The 17046-nt window shown below is 30.5% G+C and overlaps 6 protein-coding genes across 7 annotated transcripts; 2 read left to right on the forward strand and 4 right to left on the reverse strand.

The window, feature by feature from the left end:
- Positions 1-848: 848 nt before the first annotated feature.
- On the forward strand, positions 849-5539 carry Pbp49 (proximal sequence element A Pbp49). 2 transcript variants are annotated; one of them, XM_076784259.1, is made up of 6 exons: positions 849-1650; positions 1726-1912; positions 1989-2267; positions 2353-2597; positions 2683-2957; positions 5299-5539. In XM_076784259.1, exons 1-5 carry the CDS (start codon positions 1454-1456, stop codon positions 2951-2953), a joined length of 1179 nt encoding a protein of 392 aa, XP_076640374.1. In that variant the 5' UTR covers positions 849-1453; the 3' UTR covers positions 2954-2957; positions 5299-5539. The 2 variants fall into 2 exon arrangements, with proteins under 2 accessions (XP_076640374.1, XP_076640375.1); XM_076784260.1 differs by lacking the exon at positions 5299-5539 and having other exon boundaries at positions 1432-1650; positions 2683-3637.
- LOC143352020 (protein O-mannosyl-transferase F38B6.6) lies at positions 2998-6149 on the reverse strand. The gene is made up of 12 exons (XM_076784257.1): positions 6065-6149; positions 5853-5969; positions 5546-5771; positions 5297-5480; positions 5040-5219; positions 4518-4978; positions 4069-4449; positions 3885-3992; positions 3631-3772; positions 3447-3561; positions 3202-3384; positions 2998-3134 (listed from the first exon to the last, which is right to left on the reverse strand). Exons 2-12 carry the CDS (start codon positions 5881-5883, stop codon positions 2998-3000), a joined length of 2148 nt encoding a protein of 715 aa, XP_076640372.1. The 5' UTR covers positions 5884-5969; positions 6065-6149.
- Positions 6150-6212: 63 nt separating this feature from the next.
- On the forward strand, positions 6213-7717 carry Mpv17 (Mitochondrial inner membrane protein MPV17). Its single transcript, XM_076784263.1, has 5 exons — positions 6213-6518; positions 6673-6814; positions 6895-7010; positions 7109-7330; positions 7416-7717. The coding sequence occupies exons 2-5, from the start codon at positions 6742-6744 to the stop codon at positions 7542-7544; spliced, it is 540 nt and encodes a 179-aa protein (XP_076640378.1). The 5' UTR covers positions 6213-6518; positions 6673-6741; the 3' UTR covers positions 7545-7717.
- Positions 7718-7919: 202 nt separating this feature from the next.
- Gclc (glutamate--cysteine ligase) lies at positions 7920-11573 on the reverse strand. Its single transcript, XM_076784258.1, has 9 exons — positions 11184-11573; positions 10396-10505; positions 10090-10275; positions 9833-10005; positions 9530-9744; positions 9056-9424; positions 8624-8971; positions 8373-8554; positions 7920-8289 (listed from the first exon to the last, which is right to left on the reverse strand). The coding sequence occupies exons 1-9, from the start codon at positions 11331-11333 to the stop codon at positions 8121-8123; spliced, it is 1902 nt and encodes a 633-aa protein (XP_076640373.1). The 5' UTR covers positions 11334-11573; the 3' UTR covers positions 7920-8120.
- Positions 11574-11846: 273 nt separating this feature from the next.
- Rplp0 (ribosomal protein LP0) lies at positions 11847-13945 on the reverse strand. The gene is made up of 5 exons (XM_076784261.1): positions 13881-13945; positions 13323-13413; positions 12821-13231; positions 12350-12694; positions 11847-12113 (listed from the first exon to the last, which is right to left on the reverse strand). The coding sequence occupies exons 2-5, from the start codon at positions 13374-13376 to the stop codon at positions 11970-11972; spliced, it is 954 nt and encodes a 317-aa protein (XP_076640376.1). The 5' UTR covers positions 13377-13413; positions 13881-13945; the 3' UTR covers positions 11847-11969.
- A 581-nt stretch (positions 13946-14526) lies between these two features.
- Positions 14527-16911, reverse strand: Spt-i (serine palmitoyltransferase subunit I). Its single transcript, XM_076783610.1, has 2 exons — positions 15669-16911; positions 14527-15588 (listed from the first exon to the last, which is right to left on the reverse strand). Exons 1-2 carry the CDS (start codon positions 16567-16569, stop codon positions 15050-15052), a joined length of 1440 nt encoding a protein of 479 aa, XP_076639725.1. The 5' UTR covers positions 16570-16911; the 3' UTR covers positions 14527-15049.
- Positions 16912-17046: the final 135 nt, after the last annotated feature.

Raw genomic sequence — 17046 nt, forward strand, 5'->3', positions numbered from 1 at the left:
TTTTAGATACTGGTATATGGAGCGTGAGATAAATTGTCGAAATTCCGATGGGGGAAGCACAAATTGAAAGGTAATTCTTCGGAAATGCAGGTATACTCTCGTCCATAAGTCATTGGACAGTTAATGAATGTCAAGTAAAAACGAATTAACAATTATGAAACAAAGCAATAAGGTCGCTTCAAAAAATTGTATTTGTATTTATCTCAATTTACTTTTTCCAAGATGGACGACCGAAATGTCCTGTGTCTTATGGACGGTAGTTCATAACCGTTCAAATCGTGAATACCATGATAGTTCGACGTACTGAAGCGTACGAAGTTAAACAAAGCTTTAATATTGATGCCCGAAAATTTATACTGTTTCTCAATTACGACCGAATAATACATAGATCCAAAATTACACGTTGACAATAAATAGCATTATCAACGATAATTATGCCAACGATAACACGATGTTTCCAAACAAGCAACCCAATTAACGACAAGTATTAACTACATCCCTCAACGCAATTCTTAACTTCGATGAACGGATCAAATTGCAAAACGTTCAAATTTATAGCAGAACAGTACTCAGTTTTATCATTGAATGACATTATAATGACTCATTCTATTTTTCTTTATATATATACATAGTTCTACATTCATTTACGTTTAATATGTAATAACTTAGACTTATAAATTTTGAATTAATATTCAGTCAAACTTTATTTTCTTAATAAAGATGAAGGCATTATTGCGAAAAGGATGGGCGTGCCATCTACGGTAGAATGTCTAAGTTTGTAAAAAAATAATACGGTTATAGACCGGTAGATGACATCACCAGTATGTGGGAAACTTCCTATAAAAAGGGTCACAATAGTTATATTATCGAATCTAATAACATAAATAGTATATTAAATAATAATCTGTAATTATTGGAAAATTATCATCAGTCCTAATTAAGATATGTCATTCTTATATTACACCTATGGCTATGCTTAGCTGGAAACTTTTTCTATATGGTAGTTTTCTAGTTTAAATTTATTCAATCTAAATTCCTTAACTAGTCGCAGTATGTCTGTTTACATAAAAATAAGTTTAATATGACAATTAGTACCATTCTAAGTATTGCATCTTCCGTTGGTATTTTCCTTCCATTGAAACATGCATGGAAATTTACGTCTATTTATTTAACCAATAGTTTTAAAACTTAATTTTATATCCTGAACTTAAATATTATTTCATCGTTATAGCTCAATTTCATTGTAGCTAAATGTATTAAAATGCAACGATAGGTATTTAAATCTATTCATTACATTTGATCAGATTGATAACCTATTCCAAAATTTAAGTAACACCATCTAACATATCGTATACGTTTGGCGTGCCATATTTCTCGGAACAAATTAATAAACCTTTGAGTGCGCACAAAATTCGTTTTGTACTTTACGAATTACGCATTGTTGTTCAAAAACATGGATGACGTATATAGATTATACAATAACAATGCATCACCAAGAGTTCACATAAAAGAATATTTCGATGAATATAAAAACATGATAACATCGACAGAATGTTTTATACCTATGAAAAGAGACAAAAGAGATTATTTGTCACTTATGGGTGTTAATCTTGGTGAAGAGGAAATGGCCATGCTGGCAAATTACTGCAGGTATTCTTACTTGTTCGTTTGCACCAATTGTTTCTATCCTTTTTGGTTGCTCTAAAGTATGTACATTGTTGTCAGCATTGACAACTTGACTGTAGAAGGAGAAATGCCAAAAATAATTAATACTAGGAGAATGAGAACACAAGAGGCATTCGATCCTCAATTACCAGAAGATGTGGATCTACAGACCATTCAGAATTTAAGAAGCAGATTGAAATTAGGGACCAAACGAATCTCTTACAAGTATCAAAGTGAATTATTTATAGTAAATGTCTATTTAATATAAAAAACATGTAGGAAAGGGAATATTATTGATACATAGTTATTACATTATTGTTTAGACCCATGACAAAAAAACAGAAGTAGAATCAGATGGTGAATGTGCTACTCCTGGTCAAGATATTCTAGTCTTTGTTAGGATTTATCATCCTTTTGCTCAACGTGCACGAAATGCACCAAAGACAGAATGTGGTTCTTTACTTCGATTGAATAATGTTACAGCTATATTAGGATCTCAGACACTTGCTCAGTTGAAAGATAAAATACCTTGCATTGCTGATTACACTATTTCTAAAGAATGTAGCAACAATTTGGACAATGCAGTAGGACCTATGGCAAAAGTAATTTTTTTTATTTGTAATCTCTGCACAATTTGTCAGATTATTATACATACTACATATTCTAAAACGTCTCTCATTATTTTAGGACGTTTATAAATCAGGATTCTTTTTTATCGAAGACACTTTTTATAATGACAGTAGGCAGCCAACAAATGTTGATTACAGTACAGTAATTCAAGAATGGGCAAAAAGGCGGCCAAAATTAGGGCCTTTTCGAACTGCAATAATGGAAAATTGTCGAATAGATTCTCTATTTTTAAGATTTGGTTATCCATGGGTGTATAAACACCAAGGCGGGTGCGAGCATTTGATCGTATTCAGTGATTCAAGGTAATTCGATTAAATTGTGTGGAAATCTTGAATGTTAAAATAGACCTATGTTTAGCTTCAATTGAAATTGTTTAATCGTCTTTAGGCTGATTAATTCCGACGATGATTTAGCCGTAGCCGCATACCCACAAATAGTAAGATTAAGACCTACGTCTTCTAAGTTTTGTATGATATGTGGTGTGTACAGTGTACAGTGGATCACAATGGAGCATGAGAGAATACCACACAATCCTTGTTACTTTTGTGACACGTGTTTCAAATCTTATAATTACATTGGTAAAAAAAAGGTTGGAAATTTTAAAGCGTACGCCTATCCACGAAATACGGAACTCTTGAGGAAAATAGAAGATATATGAATCGGTAATTTCAATTTTACAGTTTTACCGTACTAAAAAATAAATTATTTTATTGATGACTTCAGAGAATACAATTTTCTCAAGTTATCTCTTGCACTATGAAGTTCTGGTTTAATTTCTAACGCTTTCTTGTACATATGTTCCGCTTCGTTAAGTTTATTCCATCGGTGGTACAATACACCTAAATTTAATCGATATAAACGTTTAACATAAACATTAAATAACAATTTCCAAATTTTCAAATTTACCTAAATTTGTGTAAAACATAGAGTCTGTAGGATTTTTCGATATTGCATTTTTAAAATGCACTTCCGCTTCTACAAAGTTTCCAGCTTTGCCTAATATATTTGCAATATTGAAGTGAATAGAGGCATCATCTGGTAAAAATTGTAAAGCTTGAATTGCTATATTAAGTGCGTCTTCGCGCATACCTAAAATCATGCGTACATTATAATATACATGAATAAAAGTGTAATTGATTTTATTTAGATACCTAAATCATCAAGTAGTAATATCATGTTCGTCCATGCTCTTCTGTGAGTTTTCCTCTGTCTGGTAGCAGATTCCCAAGCTTTTAATGCTTTGTCGTAATTTTTTTTTTCCAAATACTGCAATAAAAATTGTTTCGCTCAGAACGGATAGTTTCACTTAATCAAATCGATGTACATTCTACTAACCAGCACGCCTAAATTATAAAAGCAATCGGGATATTTGGTTCTATGAGATAGGGCCGTTAAATAACTTTTTTCAGATTCCTCATATTTCTTTAGAGTCGACAGGACAATACCTAAATTCATCCATGCTGTAGCAAAGTCTTCCCTAAAACTCACAACTTAATGACACTATGTTTCTAATCAAAAGTTTCAGGAATGACTACATAAACTTTCCCATTCTCCTTGCATCTCAAATAGTCGGTTGTAATCAGACTTACTGCAGCTCTATAGCCCGTTTAAACAAAGTTTCTGCTTCTAAATATTTTCCTTGATCTTTGAGCAAATTACCGAGGTTGTTCATAGCTTGTGCATATTGGGGATTTAATCTATTCAAAAGATATAGAAATTACGTCGGTCTTGTCATTCTACTCTTAAATATGTTGCTTGAACTTTTTGTTATACCTTAAAGCTTCTTCATACGCATACTGTGCCAATGTAGAATTCCCGGCATCAGCAGCATTTTTGGCAATATTGTAGTGAACTTTAGCGTTTAATGGGCAAACATGTAATGCTGATCTGAAAAGTGATGTTTCGTTTTTCCACTGGTCACTTCGTATCCACGATCTCACGAAGAATAACGAAATTAAAATTGTGTATGCTAATAGTGCATACTGAATAGAAATGCGATTACAAAGTTTATGTAATCCTATAACAAATAAAAGACAATAACCAGCAGAAGGAATGTACAAGGTTCTCTCAGCTAACACAAAACCAACATTGAAAAAGATGTTACTAGCTGGCAGAAATGGAAAGACTAATATTGCCAGTCCCATAATCGTAAATCTGTAAAGAAAAAACATTTTTTTTTACAGTAGATTTACAACTTCAGCTATTTACAACAATATAATTACCTTACAAATTTTTCTTCATGCTGATTGAAAGTGTATGTAAACAGTATGCCAATTGTCAGCCAAAAAATGAAAACAAAAAATATTCTTTTATCATATGTAGTAATTAAAGGTACACAACCCATAGACCAGTCAAAACACAACCATTCAGGACATATCAATAGCCATGCATTTAGGCAGTAAATGTAACTGTAATTCAGCATTCGTAAAAATATGTTGTCTATGAATGATGCTGGATTATCAATATGCTGAAAAGTAGGAGGTTTAAATCCCATAACACTGAATCTTGAAACTATGAGTATTAAACCAGATACAAAAAGTATAAAGAGCCTGATCAATAATTTTTGTTTCCGCTCAATAATGTTCTTTATTTCTGTATAAGAAGGTTTAATTGCCATAAATATGACCACATTAAATGGTAATACTTTATTTACTACTACAAGATCATATACACTGCAAATACCCTGGAAAAATTTATAATTAATGAAACCAACTAACACACAACAAATTTTTCATGTTTCTTACAATTGCTGTAATTCCAGTTTCCTTGCATAGCATTGAAATTGCTATGGCTGTAATGCAACCACACATACTACACCATCTGTATAGTAATCTCTTTGCAAAGATTGAATAGTTGTATAGCAAAATAGATAACCACATAAATAGAGCACATAGCAATTCAGCTCTACCTACTATACCTGAAACCTGAATGTTACAAGTGATTGCTAATATTGAGTTTTTATTTGAGAAAAAAATATATTAATTCTATCAATATTTCTTACAGCTTCTGTATGTACTGGGTGAACAGCAAATAATACAGTAGCATAAACTGCAATGTTTTTCCCTTTTGAGCCCAATAATATATTAAATACAGGCAACAATAACATACACACTATCATATGTAGAATAATATTTACTATATGATAATCTTGAGCTACTAAAATTTCACGAAGCCAAAAGTGTAATCTAAAAAGAGTTAACATCTCTATGTAACAGACATTCAAATATATTTTTTATAAGCACAGTTTTACCTAAAAGTCAGAATTGTAAATGGTCTGTATGATTTGTGACTTTGCTTGTAAGTTAGTTTAGTTCCCCAAAAATCATTTTTAAATAGATCCCTGAGAGGAGTCGTTTGTACATCTTCATTGTTTACAATAGCTTCAGAATCATCAAATACAAATTCACCATTGTAACTATTAGCAAAACACAAAGATAATAATGCGATTATGAGCAAAGAAAGTGGTAGTGGAACGTCTGCAAGTATAAAATTATTAATCGAAGTATTGCTTCTGTGTAATGCTTAAAGTTTATTACAACAGAAACGTATTAATGTACCCGGTAATGTAACGTTCGTTTTCGATAACATTTTTCCCCCTTAATTTGAACTTGTCAAATGTTTACGTCGAACTTTTACATGTCTGTACAGCCTACTTGAACGAATCGTTCAGTTTGCTGGAAATGTGGCAAGGACATAAGATTTATTTTTACACTTTAAAGTTTGAATCAAAACATTCGATATTTAAGTTACTTCCTGTAATAGTATTTACCTTAAAACTAGCATTTTATGGAAGATGGTGTTACACGAATTGAAATACCGATCACTGATTTTCATGAGGTTGGTATTTCAGTTTGTCTAACACAATAATAAAAACCAACGCATCTAAGGCAAAATCTCCCAAAAGAGCTTTATTTTTGATTCCCTCTTCACTTCTTGAAAAAAACATAAATAATAATTTGGTTACAAGTTTGCTAAGTTTATTCCAATCTATTCTAAATACATTGTCTGTGACCTTGTCTATGGTTGACCCAAGACTTGATATAATAACTGCATGTATTAATAATTATTAATGATGCAATGGGAACTATATGGGATAAATAACGAATGTAGTAATTTGTTAGGAAAAGTTTTAAAAAAAGAAATATGTACAAAACTAGAATTTATACATAGTTTACGTAATACGAATAGAATAAGTGGAATTGTGTGTGTAACATAGATACAAAGTACAATTTCATGAATTAAAATTCAATGAAACTCAAGTAATTCCTGCATTTTGCATTTTGCAATCAGTCATGTTTTAAGAACGTATTTGTCAAATATATTAACGTATTTGCACATTATTCGATGGAAATTGAATCTAAAAGCTTGTTTGCGTAGGTAAAGGTCTATACACAACGAATTTAATTAATAAAATTTGAGTGAATAGTAATAACATTTTCGACGAACATGTCGAATATTATAAAGATATATCAAAGATTATTATCAAAATATCCATTAAGCACTCAAGCTATCCAAGCTGGTAATAGAATCAGTTGTTCTATATCGCGTATATATAATTGTAACTTGCATTAGTGGTTGTTTGTATTGTTATATGGATAGGTACATTCATGGCACTTGGGGATCAGATTGCACAAAATGTAATTGAACGAAAAAAAATTAGTGAATTAGATTTTATAAGAACAGCCCAGTTTGGATGTATAGGTTTTTTTATTGCTGTAAGTAGTTGTAATATAAAAGTGTTTTATACACTGAATGTTCAGCTATAATTGCATACTTCATATATTAATTTTATTGATTTAAAATCATATAACAGGGCCCTGTAACAAGAACCTGGTATGGAATACTAGATAAATATATTGGTTCTACAGGAGGAATTGTAGTATTAAAGAAAGTATGTTGTGATCAACTGTTCTTTGCACCTTCATTTTTATTAGTTTTATTATCTACAATTGGTACGTTACGAGAAAGTGATTTAGAACATGTAAAAACAAAATTAAAAAGTGAATATCCTGAAATTTTAAAGAATAATTATAAGGTAACATATAATATGTATAGTAAGATAAATTTTATATAATATTCCACGTGTATTTTTAACACTTGTGAATGCAACATTTTTTCAGATTTGGCCTACTGTACAATTATTCAACTTTTATTTTATACCTTTGCAATACCAAGTCTTAATAGTACAAGCAGTAGCTTTGTTATGGAATACTTATATTTCATATAGGACTAATTCAGGGAAAGAATAGGTATGTGAAATATTTACAAATTTCTAAACATAAATGATTTATACTTGATCTTTGTAATACAAATTTTCATATGCTCGAATTTTTTGATCTGAGAATTGTACATAGTAGAGTAATACAAAAATGGATACTTTTTGAGAAATAAAACTAAATAATAATGTTGATAATAAACAAGTGGAAATATATTTGTAATTATAAAATGCAATATATTTTTATAGATAAATGTTTCTTGTTTTATTTTATTTTTTCGACATTAAAATACAAAATATATGTTCTCTTGTAATTTATTATTTACGTATAAATAAACTATATAAACAAACTTTACATTATAATTTTTTTATACTTGAAAGCATTAACATCTTTACAAACGAACACATTTTTAATACATTAATAGTAAAATTATTTTACGGAATGTAACTATTTATAAAACTGTTAAATGATTGATTGCAAACACCCAACATTAAGCATTGTGCCTGAATACTTGTTACTTACGTTATATATGTACAATATACGAAGTGTATAAATTAAAATCTCATCTAAATTATCTATGAACTATGTAAGTGTATTGCTATCAACTTTTCATAGTGGAACTTTTTCTGCTTTTGCAACTGCTGCAGGTATTGTTTCATTAGTTTTAGATGATATACACGTGCCAAGTAATTCTGGACAGGATATTTCGTTTGTGGCAATCTTCTGTATTTTTTTTAATAAATCGTAGTTGATGCGCTGTGTTATTACAGAGTCGTTTCTGTGTCAATATAATATGATTGATTATATAACGATACATTTTTGTAATTTTTAAGTTACACACACACGCAAAGACGTACTTACTTGTATACTGGATGTGAAATAACTTCCTTTCTTAACCATGCAGCAGTTGTTAATAGTTCTCCAGAAGCTCTTTTTTGTATTAGTTTCATATATGATTGTACAGTACAGTGAGTATCGGCATCTATATCCATACTAGCTAAGTACGAATTTACAAGTGGTATTAAGCCAGGAAAGACACCATCCTAAAACCAGATGTGTTTTTATTTATGTCATTTATGCAATTAGTTTCGTTTACCGGGAAAAAATAATACCTTTCCATTGATAATTTCATTAATGGTAAACTCTGTGTATTCTGCTTGTCCATCTTGCTTTTTTGCATCCGATGTAATATCTTGGCGGAACCAAAATCTTTCCGCCTTAACTGCGTCTCTCTTTTGAGCCCTAGCCATATTTGCATCAACTTTACTAATTGGTATCAATAAATTTAATTTATAACTTAAGATAACTCTTGTAAGGAGAACAACAAAACAGACAATTGCAGCATTTTCAAAATCTGTAATTTGAGCTTCGCACGGACGAAATTCAACACGCCATCCTATAGGAGAGTTTGGCGGCGGTGGTTTAAACCGCATTGTTTGCCAGTTAGTTGATTGAATGTTCTGAAATTTTACATTTGCTGTTTATACATTAATGTATAAAAATTATATACTTGCAATAATAGTATTAATAGCAACAATCATTACTTCAAAGTGATCAGTATCTTCTTGGTCATTTTGATACACTTTTTCAGAAAATAGAGATACAGTATCCCTGATAAATAAATGAGCTATATGTTGTGCTAATAATTTGTCGATTCCATTATCCAAAAGTTGTTTATATACTTCATCATCATACGTCAAAGGAACATCATTGTACTTTTCTCCTTGTTCGCTAAGATATGAGTCAATAGAGTCATATCTAGATTTATTGATTCTAAATTTGTTTTCCTTTAGAGGCTTTAAACCACGTTCTTCCTGTGTTCTACAGTCAACAGAACACGATATCACATTCCATCGACAGTCAACATCGCTTATATATCCTCGATAAAATGGGCTAGCCGCGGTTAGAGCCAACTGTCGAATGTTAAACAAATGTTCTGTAACGTATGCGCGAAAGAATATGCTATCTTTGTCTTCATTTTTCAAGAAAACATAACAATATTGTTATGTGTTACTAACCATTATTGGGCATAAGGGTGTTAATTGATCATACAATGTCCTTGCTTCTTCTATATTACAAGCTTGAAATGTAAGTTGCAAACAGCAACATCCCATTCCAAAACCCATAGCATCCATGTAAATATGATCTTCTTTTGCTGCACTATTAGACTCATCTTTAATCAAGGCACCAAAATCTTCTTTAAATGGATTTGGAACATTCTTATCCTTATAAACTGTAAATAAGTCCTTTGTGTTAAGCATCAACTCAATTGTGTTTACAAAACACTATATACAAAAATATTAAATATAGTAAATACATACTAGGAATGTTTATAGAAACTTTTTCTCCGCGTCGTTGTCTTATATTGCCTGTTAATGTTTTGAATCGCGGATGACCTGGATATATAGCTTCATCTGGGAAAAATAAACTTCTTGATACACCAGTGTTTGGTGTTGGCTGTGTAGGAGGATCTGTAAAATCAGATGCCCCTATTCTGTAGAAGAAGATATTAATTAATCAGATCTCTGAAAAACACTATACAACTACTATATTATAATATCAATATTACTTTATCTACCTTGGAAAACTGGTTAAAGACATTAAAACTTCATTGGGTTGAAGTAATTTTGTAGCTTCTTGCCTTCTATACCTCATGTTGGCTTCAACAACATTAAAATGGACTAATAGACCTCCATACGGTTTTCCTGGTGTTCCTTCAACCATATAAGCTCCATATTCAGGTCTCCATAATGATTTAATATTACTGAAAAAAAATATGTATTACTAGGATATGTTTACTATTTATTTTACATGCAATTGAAAATAATGTACTATTGTTTAAAGTTTTAATTTTTCATTCATAGAAGAAGAAAAAGATACTTACTCTGGATCATTGTATTCTTTTTCATTTAAAGTTTTTAATATTTCTACAGCCCTTAAACTAAGCTTTGCAGTTTTTGCTTCATCATCAAATTTAATAAGCATATATTCCACCTGTATTAAATCAATGAATAGAATATTAAGAACACTATAACAATTTAATCTTAATTGTTAACATTAAAACAAATAAGTTTAGAAGATATGTCAATGACATTGACCATATTGAATGATATTAGTGAAATCACATGATTAAATCAAAAGTGTTGACTCATTCATCACCTAGAAATATTGAAATATAATTGAAATGAAGAAAACTGAAGGTTATGGCTTATAACAGTTTAAAACCTGTTACAGCTTATAACATCTATTAATTACTGGTATTAATAGTGACTGAATAATTTATTGAAAGTAAAGACAAATAAATATAATATTCTTATATAAATAATAAACATATGAGAGTTAATAAAAACCTATATAATGTGAAATACAAAAATATTCAGCTAGAAAAAGAAATTTTTCTTGATCGATGATACATGTAGTAGAACAATATAATTATATTATTTTATGAATTAAAAAATAATAACTTTAACGTAAAATTCAATTTTTTTAAAATAAAAATAGAGCCATGTATCAATAATATACATTGAATAACATTGTGCAATTTGTAATCATAGTGAACATGAGGTAGTGTATTTTTTAATCGTTCATGACAATTAATTCTTTATGACATGACATTGCAAAACAAGTTTATAAGTGTTTTATGAAACTAAGAAATCGAAAAATGGATATTACCTCATCGCCCCATTTGAGTATATCACCTTGTCTGTCTCTGAGCCTCTTGTATAAGTTAATAAATTGAATAATTCCGTGTTTTCGTACGTGTTCCGCGAGGTTTTTTGTTTCTTCCCAAGATAAAGGGTTTCCTTCAGACAACAGTCCCATATTTGTATAGGTTAATAATTATGGGAGTGTTTCAAAATCTGACACTTGAAACAAAATTTCGCGCAAAATCGGTCCAATCCGACTGGTATCGAAATACACCGAGGCACAATCGCGTGTATGTTATAGAAACCACTGAAATTTTCGAATGAGATAAGATATAGTACCACCGACGCTTTATATACTAACTATACAGCATGAACTACAGTCTTCGTCGAACGTCGAACTATCCCGTCACTTTCAATGATATATATGACATCTGAATCATTAAGACTTCGCTACTTTAAATATAGGTGAAACAAATAATATGAAGTATCCGATCGATATAGTAAGTGGAACTAGAATGACATCTTTTTGTTAGAATATACAAAGCGCGGAAGAACAAAAAATTTTATTCACTGTTATCTTGTGTCAACTCATCTAATTGAGCAATATATTGTAATGCATACATTTATCACTATGAACAAGATAAGATAGAGAACATACAATATCAGGAAATTAAATTTATATACAACATATAGTATAAAGTAGTTTATTAGATTTTCCATTTTATAAATCCAGTTTAACATTAATGTGTAGTGGTCATGACCTTCTGCTTCACATGTTAAACATGTACGTATGTATAGATATATACGCAATTTAGTCGAATAAACCGAATCCCATATCTTCATCTTCGGATTCAGATTCTTCTTTCTTTTCTTCCTTCTTTTCAGCAGCAGGTGCTTCTGCAACAGCTGCAGCTGGTGCAGCAGCAACAGAGACTGCAGCGAATTTGCTCGGATCCTACAAAAACGTTACAAAATAATAATGCATACATATATTTAAATACTTTCAAAAAAAGTATATATTCTACATTGAATTTCAGACGGCACTTTATGCGTTTTTCAACAAAAAAAACCCTAAAGTGTCAGTGGGTTCTGCTATTGCTAGCTCTGACACATTAAATAGGATTCTCAGATATGTTTGTCATCATAGGTGTAGTCATTATAATAGCATATAATAATCAAAAGTAGACATACTTTGATATATTCCTTGATTGTAGCAGCTTCTGCAAATTCAATTTCAGTAGTAGCAGCGATAGCCAATAGATTCTTGAACCCGTTAACAATGCTATGCGGGGCGCTGGCTACCGTAGGATAGCCAATGGCTAAACATACTGAAGCTAAATTTGCAACTCCAGTCATGAATTTTTCACGCAGATCTTCCGGTTTGATATCCAAAATTTCAGGTGCAAAAATAGTACCGGAGTCGTATACTTGTTCAACGATTAAACCATACGAGAAGGGAGAAATGTTTAACATATTTAGAAGAGTGGCTTCCGACGCGCCCACTTTGTCACCCGGTTTTAAAATATGAACGTCGTTCTAAAACATGAAACATTAATTGTACAAAATTTAAACATAATATAATGATACGAATTTGAATTTTAACAAAAATGCAATTACAAGATTACAATATCATATTACAAAGATTATATAATATATACGTACCACAATTTCAATAGTACCCTTGGAAATTTTAGTGGGAATGCTCAGTGCTTGAAAGAACGATGTTTTGTCAGGACTGAGTCCAGTATTTTGAGAAGGAACGATTACACTTAGCGGTGCAATGGTTCCTGCTCTAGCTGGGGCTCTGACCTTGTTTTCTAAGAGCTTGTCTCTTACTTCAATTAAATCTCCGCGAGTAAAAACAAAACCGACATTCCCACGAATATGTGGCAGTAACTTTTCCAATGCAGCATTACGTTCAATATGACCACGAATTGCTTTTCTCATCATGGTATTCTTTCCCATTAATACAACAGCATTCCCGCGAAGGGACATGCGTATTTGTTGCATCTGTTTAGAGCCAACATTGTCTGCACCCACGATGAAACATTTGGGATAATCATCCAAAAGTTGCTACATAAAGATATAATATTTTTCATGAGAATCATCCAGAAATGCAAGCACACATCCAAATATTACAAATATATTATTACAAGGTACTTACAACAAGTTTGGTGAAGTAATTGGATTTCCATGTTGCCTTATCCTCCCTACCCATCTTAATGTGTGTGTAGGGATTGTAAAAAGTTTAAGGACTAAAAGAAAAAGAAGATTTATTAAAATAAGATCTACAGTATTTGTTACAATACATATCAATAAAATTACAATCAGACATGACATATGCAATTTATAATCTTTTAATCCGCACACAGATGGGTTCTACTATTTCTAGCTTCTGTATGGTTCTCGGAATTATCAGACGAATTATTTTATCATCATATAGAATCATTATATCAATAAAAAAGCATAATCGGTCACCGATATTTTATGCAAAAGATCTGATAATATACAAATTATAGAAAGTTCAGTTATGGCCACATGGCACGCTAACCTTAAAAACTGTTTATTACTAATTTCTTGAAAAATTAAAAATACATTTTCCATTTCCTCGATTGCATTTATACAATTATAGTGTATATAATGCTACAAAACAATTAATGAATACAGAATGTAAGTTAACTTCTTATTTTATTGAATAAACGGTAGAACAGAATGTACTTACCGTGGCAACCTACGTGAATGCAATGGGGAAGAAACAGGAAGTTGCAATTTCTTCATTTTACAAATCTATCAGCCATATTACCGGAAAAGCGTCATCATGCTGTAAAATTTTCATAGTTTCAAAAAATTACTTGTGCATTAATTCATAAAACTATAGAGTTGTACATTACTTTAATTATCTAGTATATATGTGAACTAAATAAATTTGAACAAAACATACGGTTTACTCAATTTTTTAATGAATGCTTGATAAATTTTTTGAATATATTGAATAGTATTTGACATTTCAAACAATATTTATTATAATTTATGTTTAATTGATATACTAACATATTATTGTTCGGCATCTAACTCTTGTTTCTGGCGGGAAAAATATTGCATTAGCCCGCCAATATGATATACTTATAGAAATCGCTCTAACCATAAAATCACATTGTATATTACTTTACAGTTTAAAGTTTTTATATAAAATTACATACAATTATTTAAATAAACTTATATTTTAGTATTTAGATAACGTTTTTGGGGGAAACGAATGATTACGATAGTTTCATTCGGGTGGACGTAAATGTAATTGAAAACGTTAAAAAATTATCGAAAAATAAGTCTAGTAGGGAAATAGAATAGGACAAACAACTTGGGCAAGATTAAGATAAGTGAGACTTATATTTTAGAAAAGGAATACAAGATTTCAGCACTTTGTGCGATCGCTCATGACGTTTCTGTCGAGTGCAGTTTGCAGAAGATATGTATATTTATACATCACTGATACATAATGTTAAATTAGGTAATGTAAATATTAAATATAATTTCATACAAGTATCTTTAAAGCATATACGTGAGATAATAAATTTATGAATAATTACAATATAAAATAACAAATTTGTTTTTATATATTCTATTTTGTACTTTGCATTTATTTGTTTCTTCAAAGTTAAATATAAGACAATGTATATATCCAGAAATACTGTTAAATTAATCTTTTAAATATAAAACATATCACAATTGCTTGGATATGACACGATATTGAATAAAAAATAAAATATTTGTAAAATAGAGAAATGCTTTGCTTGTACAATCAGGAAGAGATCTATTCGCGTTTGTACAATAAATGCATAACTGTACAAGGATGTTAATAAATAGTATTTATGTAGAATATTTGTTAATCTTTTAGAACATTGTTTTAAAAAGTTTTTGATTTTCCTCCAATGATAGAACTTCCTCAGTACAATTTTTTAATGTATTCAGTGCAAAATCAATATCATTGTTATCAAGAATAGTAGAAATGCAAAGTCTGAGACTAGGCCTGACTAAATGTTTTTCTGCTTCTAAATATATAGGAGTTATAACAGCTAAATTATTTTCAATACATCTTTCAGAGATTTTGGAAAGTAATCTTGCTTCTGTATTGTAATCCAGTTTTCCTTGCAGATGGACATGCTTTACTGGAGACTCTGGACAGCTTGAACATTCCAAAGAGGGAATGTTTAGAAGTCCATTACTTATGATTATGCAATTAGCTTTTAGTGATTGGAATATCTGTGGATTATTTTTCATAATGTCTAGGGAAGTAATAGCAGCTGATGTCAGAAGAGGTGGCAGAGATGCAGAAAAGCAATATCCAAGTCCAGATAAACGATGATGTTCAATAACAAATGATGTGCCCACACAGAAACCACCAATAGATCCTATAGCTGTTTCCAAAGATCCTAAAAATTACACAAATACATTATTCAAGTATAATAATAATTACCTGCAATTATTATACATGTCTAATGATACTACCTACCCATAATCATGTCAATTTCATGTCTAGGAATACCAAAGTGTTCAGTCACACCTTTTCCATGTGCACCAAGAGTTCCAAAAGATATTGATTCATCAATAAATATTCTTAATTTATATTTTTTACAAAGTTCAATTAACTGTGGTAGTGGACAAATCTTTCCAGTATTCATATAAATACCTTCAACTATTAAAAAGCGTTTAATTTTGGATGCTTTTTTAGGATTTTGTTTATCAAGTTCTGCTTGTTTTGTTAATAGATCATGTAGATCTTTCACATCATTGTGTTTAAAATACTTAACGTTAGTTTTAGATGCGTCTAATCCTTTTTGTATGGCAAAATTTACATTTTGATCAACAAATATAAGATCTTTGCGCTTACAATATGCTGTTATTGCAGATGCTATTGTACTAAATCCATATGAATATACAACAGCTTCTTCTGTATCTGTATAATTTGCTAAACGCTCTTCTAATTCAAGATGAACATCAACAGTGCCGTAGAATCCACGTGGGCCACAAGATCCTACACCATACTTTCTGACTGTTGCTATTGCTGTTTTTTCTATCTCTTTATTTTCTATTAAACCTAAGTAATTGTGTGTGCCTAAATTTAAACAATCTTTACCATTGATTATTATTCTTTTTCCAGCTCTAGATGTTACACATCTTGGATTTAGAGAAGGATGAACTTTGTGTGAATTAGGTATTAATGGCTCAGGTTTCCATTCTGCAAGTTTCTTTTCAACTTCATCTTCTGTTGGCACTCTTTCGTGTCTATTATAATGTCTATTAGTAATAAACCAAGCAAGCCAAAGAATCAAGAATGTGCCTAGCAGCGTGTGATATTGAGGTATTATGTTTAAAATTTCCATTGATTCAATAAATACAAATTTTGTGCTCATGATTTTGTTTGTATGATATTTTACGTACCCTGTTTTAAATTCGTTGTAAATTAACAAAATCAATCACTTTATATTACGGTATATTATTTTTTCAGCAAAGTTGTAAAGTTTAAAGGTGTAGTAAAGTTTATATTTTCAAAAATCATATTTTGTAAGTTTAAAACAGATGCATATATGGTATCAATAATTATACTATAATTATAGGTTACTGTTACAAAATATTAGGAAACCATGAATAACTTCACGATAAGGAATATTATTAAAGAAAAAGACGTAAATATTAGATAAATTTATTGTGACTCAGCATAATTACTGCAGTCACCTTTTTTGACTGCAGAACTAGATGGCAGCACTAAACAGTATATGGATCAGTAAGGAACATTCAAAGCATTACTTTATAATATATTTTTGTGTTTAAGTTCAGAGAATACAGATACAAAAGATCTCTGTGGAAGTGTTATTATACGTTTAATTATA

Source organism: Colletes latitarsis, chromosome 2 (genome assembly GCF_051014445.1).
Source record: "Colletes latitarsis isolate SP2378_abdomen chromosome 2, iyColLati1, whole genome shotgun sequence".
Taxonomy (NCBI): Eukaryota; Metazoa; Arthropoda; class Insecta; order Hymenoptera; family Colletidae; genus Colletes; species Colletes latitarsis.

Excerpts from the sequence above, each read along its gene's own strand:
- Pbp49 (XM_076784259.1), top strand. The coding sequence starts at position 1,454 with ATGGATGACGTATATAGATTATACAATAACAATGCATCACCAAGAGTT. Across the intron at positions 1,651-1,725 it reads ATGCTGGCAAATTACTGCAG|CATTGACAACTTGACTGTAG; the intron begins GTATTCTTACTT and ends CATTGTTGTCAG. Across the intron at positions 2,598-2,682 it reads ATCGTATTCAGTGATTCAAG|GCTGATTAATTCCGACGATG; the intron begins GTAATTCGATTA and ends AATCGTCTTTAG.
- LOC143352020 (XM_076784257.1), bottom strand. The coding sequence starts at position 5,883 with ATGTTATCGAAAACGAACGTTACATTACCGG. Across the intron at positions 5,772-5,852 it reads AACGAACGTTACATTACCGG|ACGTTCCACTACCACTTTCT; the intron begins GTACATTAATAC and ends TTATACTTGCAG. Across the intron at positions 4,979-5,039 it reads AAACTGGAATTACAGCAATT|GGTATTTGCAGTGTATATGA; the intron begins GTAAGAAACATG and ends AAATTTTTCCAG.
- Mpv17 (XM_076784263.1), top strand. The coding sequence starts at position 6,742 with ATGTCGAATATTATAAAGATATATCAAAGATTATTATCAAAATATCCA. Across the intron at positions 6,815-6,894 it reads CACTCAAGCTATCCAAGCTG|GTACATTCATGGCACTTGGG; the intron begins GTAATAGAATCA and ends TTATATGGATAG. Across the intron at positions 7,011-7,108 it reads GTATAGGTTTTTTTATTGCT|GGCCCTGTAACAAGAACCTG; the intron begins GTAAGTAGTTGT and ends ATCATATAACAG.
- Gclc (XM_076784258.1), bottom strand. The coding sequence starts at position 11,333 with ATGGGACTGTTGTCTGAAGGAAACCCTTTATCTTGGGAAGAAACAAAA. Across the intron at positions 9,745-9,832 it reads AGTTTCTATAAACATTCCTA|TTTATAAGGATAAGAATGTT; the intron begins GTATGTATTTAC and ends ACTTATTTACAG. Across the intron at positions 8,290-8,372 it reads ATTTCACATCCAGTATACAA|AAACGACTCTGTAATAACAC; the intron begins GTAAGTACGTCT and ends ATATTGACACAG.
- Rplp0 (XM_076784261.1), bottom strand. The coding sequence starts at position 13,376 with ATGGGTAGGGAGGATAAGGCAACATGGAAATCCAATTACTTCACCAAA. Across the intron at positions 12,695-12,820 it reads AGGGTACTATTGAAATTGTG|AACGACGTTCATATTTTAAA; the intron begins GTACGTATATAT and ends TTCATGTTTTAG. Across the intron at positions 12,114-12,349 it reads CAATCAAGGAATATATCAAA|GATCCGAGCAAATTCGCTGC; the intron begins GTATGTCTACTT and ends ACGTTTTTGTAG.
- Spt-i (XM_076783610.1), bottom strand. The coding sequence starts at position 16,569 with ATGAGCACAAAATTTGTATTTATTGAATCAATGGAAATTTTAAACATA. Across the intron at positions 15,589-15,668 it reads TGAAATTGACATGATTATGG|GATCTTTGGAAACAGCTATA; the intron begins GTAGGTAGTATC and ends TGTAATTTTTAG.